This window comes from Lolium rigidum, chromosome 7 (assembly GCF_022539505.1).
Source record: "Lolium rigidum isolate FL_2022 chromosome 7, APGP_CSIRO_Lrig_0.1, whole genome shotgun sequence".
In the NCBI taxonomy this organism is placed as follows: Eukaryota; Viridiplantae; Streptophyta; class Magnoliopsida; order Poales; family Poaceae; genus Lolium; species Lolium rigidum.
Window position 1 is genome coordinate 313,558,923 of NC_061514.1, and position 5,252 is coordinate 313,564,174.

The window sequence follows — 5,252 nt, forward strand, 5'->3', positions numbered from 1 at the left end:
CCGCTACTCTGATGATTATATTAGGCCTTTCGAGGCTATCATGTAAAGATGGGTCATGTGACCTTATAGCATTGACGTTTAATTGGGCAAGAGCTGTCCTCGTTGCGCTGTGCATAGTCTGTCCAGGCTCCGTTCGCGTGGCCGGAGCAAGCAATTATGGTGATTAGTATTTACGTTTAATGGTTGCTGTGCATAGAATCTGCTCAGGCTCCGTTCGCGCTCGGCTCTTTCGTGTGCGTGGCCGTCGCCCAAGCTCGTGGCTGCAGCTAGGGGCGCAGGCGGTGACCCGCGCGGGAAAATCTAGGCAGCGTCGGGGATAGTTCTTGTGAAGAAGACGATGACTTTTGGAATATTCTGTTTTTTCGGTTTCAGTTTACAGGTTCTGTTCTGCGCCAACCGTTTTACGACCCGTAAACATGTTTTCGGAAGACTGGTCTTGAGTTTTTCAGTTTGGGTTTTTACGGGCTCTATTAGAGATGCTCTTATATTCTTACACAAATAAGTACAATGTACTAAATGACTTTGACAAGATGATGAATTCAACAAAACCCAACACCGAAGGACAAGGTGATGCTCCATATAAATGATTTATCCATCAAATTGCACTTACGATATGCAAACTAGAATTTGAATATGAGAAACTTATTTTTAGCTAAATGAACAATTTTCAAATTTAGAAAATTTCCATTTAGCAAGAACAAAAACAACTTGCATTTTTTTGTTGAGAATACAACTTATGAAAGAATCTGACCAAAATACCGTCTGGCCCGGCCCAGGAGCTTTCAGTGGCCGAATCTGGAAAATATGTCGCGGTTTACTTTTCTTACCTGCAGCCCTCAATTATTTTCTTGACCGAATGCGATTTATTCATTCAGTTTTAAACAAGAGGATATTCCTTCACTGCCAAGGCGACAGCGCAGCCGCCACGAAACCCTCGAAAGCGCAGGCGCCACGAAATCGCAAGGGCAGGAGGCCTATATAATACGGAGCCAGATAAACCCTAGGCGAACTATCAGACCGCGCGCGCCGCCAGTATCTGGTAAGTAGATGGATCTGCTTCGTTTCCAGTTCTTGAGCTTTGTCGCATGAACTGGTTCCGTAGATCCAGTCGATTCTCTCGACCTGCTTGGTTTGATTTCCCCCGTTGACCTCCTTGTTTGTTACGGTTGATTTGGTACCGTGATTCGATCTGTTTATCTGCTGGGCCAAGCTAGTTTTGCCGTAGAATGATTCGTCATGTGTAGATCTCGTTAGATTTGTCTCGATTCCATGCCGTTTACCTTCATGAGATTGATTCATCCATGCAGCGGCAGTTTATAGTATCCCCTTGTTAGATCTGTTAAATATCCCCGCTGTAATTGGTAGTCGTATTCGAGTTGTGAGTCCGATTTGGATCCATCATGCAGCAGCAGTTCGTACTACTGTTAGATCTCGTCCGATTTGGAGTACCTTGTTAGATCTGCTAATTTCCCCGCATCAGTTAGTAGCACTGTTCGAGTTTTTGTTGAATTAGGGCTCGTCATCTGCGAGTTGATTCTTCTAGCTTAGTGTTGGTTGCAGTACTGTTTGCGCGATAACAATTTGGAGATGCAACGAGTGCCCATTGTCTAATGGTAAAGACGGAAGGCCTCCCTGTGAGGCCTTCTGATATAGGTTCGATTCCTATTGGGTGCGTTTGCAGACGTTCCTTGCGTCTCCACTTTGCTCCGATCCAGAATTACCTTGTCAAGTATCTGCCTTGCCTGCTAATCTCGTATACTCGGATTAGATCAGCTTGGCTGCTTGACATGGTGTTCTGGCCATATGGTTAATCCTACTTTACTGTTACTAACCACTCGGATTTGTATGCTTTTAATTGTTATGTGGAGTCATATTCTATCTTTTCATACCGTCAGTTGTGTTGAAGTAATTCTGTGATTTTGAATTGATTTATTCATCTGTTATCACCACTCCCTGCTTGTATACCTGACATGGTGTTCTACTCTTCTGTTAATAATAATCACATCAATTGTTCTGTCTTTACCTATTGTCTGGAGTCTGATTGAGTTTTGCATGCTTTCCATTATTGTCTGATTGATTCTATGTTTTGTTTTCTCAATGTTTAATTATATTCTGTTCTTATTGTCAAGCAATTATCCAGTTTCACTGAACTAATCAGACTCATTTCACCACCTGCAATTGATTGTGTGCAGTTAGTTAACAGCTCCAGCAGCCATGGGGAAGGAGAAGATTCACATCAGCATTGTGGTCATTGGCCATGTCGACTCTGGCAAGTCAACGACCACTGGTCACCTGATCTACAAGCTTGGAGGCATCGACAAGCGTGTGATCGAGAGGTTCGAGAAGGAAGCTGCTGAGATGAACAAGAGGTCCTTCAAGTACGCCTGGGTGCTTGACAAGCTCAAGGCCGAGCGTGAGAGGGGTATCACCATTGATATTGCCCTGTGGAAGTTCGAGACCACCAAGTACTCCTGCACCGTCATTGATGCTCCTGGTCACCGCGACTTCATCAAGAACATGATCACTGGTACCTCCCAGGCTGATTGTGCTGTGCTTATCATTGACTCCACCACTGGTGGTTTTGAGGCTGGTATCTCCAAGGATGGCCAGACCCGTGAGCACGCTCTCCTTGCTTTCACCCTTGGAGTGAAGCAGATGATCTGCTGCTGTAACAAGGTATAACTTGTCCAAACTCTATTTGTTCATGAAACAACATACTACTACACATTGATCTCGCTAGTCTTTAGCTTGATTTTGTCTTGTTGCATGATCTGAATGCTTGCTGAAGTGCTTGATTTCAAAGTAGGGCATTGATGTAAATGCATTAATTGTTTCTTGTAATTATACCAGATTCTGTAACTAGTTTATGAACTAGTTTGATTGTTCTACTGCTCTTATGGTATAGCTTAATCAAGACTATGAAAGAACATATTAGTACAGAATGATGATGCTAGTCGTTGGTACTATTTATGCTTGCTGCGTAGCTAAACTCTATGAAAGAACATTTCTATAGAAGGATGATGCTAGACCTTGGTATGATTTATGTTTGCTGCATGATCTCAATGCGTAGTCAACATGTTCTGCATCTAGTGCCCCGTTTCAAATTTATTACTGTACACATGTTTTGAATGTACTAGTCCATTGTTTCCCGAAATGTCTACTTGTGGATACAGTAGACCATCTGCTATCAGTAGTAATGTAAGATTAATGGTAAATTCTGTCTGTTTTACCTTGTACTATCATCCATACAGTTTCTTCGAACTTCTTTGAGTGTTATGCTGCTCTTTTTTTTATATAAACTTCTGCCAGAAGTAGTTCTGCAATGTCATTACATATCTTCGCATGCCTTTTTATAATAATTACTCTTGTACTATCTTACAGTGTCGTAAGCTGCAAGTTCTTTTTAACTAATGGCATTGTCATGTTGCTCTTTTTATGAATTTGTTTTGTTTCAGTTTAGTGCTTTCTTAATTATACCAGGTTCTGTAACTAGTAATTGGACTATTTCTATTGTTCCGCTGCCTTTACTGTAACCTTGTGAAAGAAATTTGAAGTAGTCCTTTAAATGATTTACTTGTGCTTCATGATTTCATCGCTTGATTCTAGTAATATGCCATCTATAGTAAGCATTAACTTCTTTTACATTTGTGTAGTTGTGCTGCTGCTCTTTTTTTACATAAGCTTGTGCTTTCAGTTCTATACATGTCTTATGTAATTCGCAGCACCTTCTTTGAAACTAATGTGCTTGTTCTGTTGCTCTTTGTAGATGGATGCCACCACTCCCAAGTACTCTAAGGGCCGTTATGAAGAAATCGTGAAGGAAGTCTCCTCATACCTGAAGAAGGTCGGCTACAACCCTGACAAGGTCCCATTTGTCCCCATCTCTGGTTTCGAGGGTGACAACATGATTGAGAGGTCCACCAACCTTGACTGGTACAAGGGCCCCACCCTCCTTGAGGCTCTTGACCAGATCAACGAGCCCAAGAGGCCCTCGGACAAGCCCCTGCGTCTTCCCCTCCAGGACGTTTACAAGATTGGTGGCATTGGAACTGTGCCGGTGGGGCGTGTTGAGACAGGTGTGATCAAGCCTGGCCAGCTCGTCACCTTTGGCCCAACTGGGCTGACCACTGAGGTCAAGTCTGTGGAGATGCACCATGAGTCTATGCTGGAGGCTGGGCCAGGTGACAATGTTGGCTTCAACGTGAAGAATGTGGCTGTGAAGGATATCAAGCGTGGGTATGTGGCCTCCAATGCCAAGGACGACCCCGCCAAGGAGGCTGCCAGCTTTGTTGCCCAGGTCATCATCATGAACCACCCTGGTCAGATCGGCAACGGCTACGCCCCAGTGCTGGACTGCCACACATCCCACATCGCCGTCAAGTTCTCTGAGATCCAGACCAAGGTTGACAGGCGATCTGGTAAGGAGATTGAGGCCTTCCCCAAGTTCCTCAAGAACGGTGATGCTGGTTTCGTGAAGATGATTCCCACCAAGCCCATGGTGGTGGAGACCTTCGCCCAGTACCCTCCCCTTGGCCGCTTTGCTGTGCGCGACATGAGGCAGACCGTCGCTGTTGGTGTGATCAAGAGTGTGGAGAAGAAGGACCCCACTGGCGCCAAGGTGACCAAGGCTGCCGCCAAGAAGAAATGAGATGATGCCTGGTGGTTGTCTGCTACTACACCCGCAGTAGTGGTGGTGGTATATCGTGATGTTAGGAGTGTTAGTGTGTTTGGGAACTTGCCCCGTTTTGTCGAGTTTGGTTATGTGCGCGTCGAGCAACCTTTGTGCTGCTTATCATTCTATCTTCTGTTTGTGTTGGTGAACTATTGGCATGCTATGTTCGGTTACAGTTGCTACTTTATATATAGCAGGTCAGAAATTTGGAGTCATATTATTTTGTCTGAGTTTACTGTGTGATTCTTAATATCTCTACTTTATACATATAGTAGGTCAGAAATTTTGGGTCATATTATTTTGCCTGAGTTTACCATCTGATTCTTAATATCTCTGCCTGGCTTTTTTACTTTGAGAACCTAGAGGACAGTTGCAGACTTCCAGTTGCCCAATATTTCTTCACTGGTAAATATTGCCCTTTTAACTTATCTGTCGTGGATGCCAACCTCTGCCATTGCCCAGCATTTTCCATGTGTTGTTGATTTTGACTGATATGCCTTTTTCTATGTGCTGCACTGCTGCGGTTTGTGCTTACCTCATGTACCCAAAATTTGTTGTTGATTTATTCAGCGAGCGCTTC

General features: G+C 44.0%; 1 protein-coding gene across 1 annotated transcript; it reads left to right on the forward strand.

Annotated features, from left to right (window-relative positions):
- Positions 1 to 913: 913 nt before the first annotated feature.
- On the forward strand, positions 914 to 4,887 carry LOC124671964 (elongation factor 1-alpha). The gene is made up of 3 exons (XM_047208274.1): positions 914 to 1,039; positions 2,193 to 2,676; positions 3,767 to 4,887. Exons 2-3 carry the CDS (start codon positions 2,215 to 2,217, stop codon positions 4,646 to 4,648), a joined length of 1,344 nt encoding a protein of 447 aa, XP_047064230.1. The 5' UTR covers positions 914 to 1,039; positions 2,193 to 2,214; the 3' UTR covers positions 4,649 to 4,887.
- The last annotated feature ends 365 nt before the right edge of the window (positions 4,888 to 5,252 follow it).

Bases quoted from the DNA above. Each gene is read 5' to 3' on its own strand.
- LOC124671964 (XM_047208274.1), top strand. From the start codon at position 2,215: ATGGGGAAGGAGAAGATTCACATCAGCATTGTGGTCATTGGCCATGTC. The intron at 2,677-3,766 runs GTATAACTTGTC...TGCTCTTTGTAG, and splicing joins TGATCTGCTGCTGTAACAAG to ATGGATGCCACCACTCCCAA.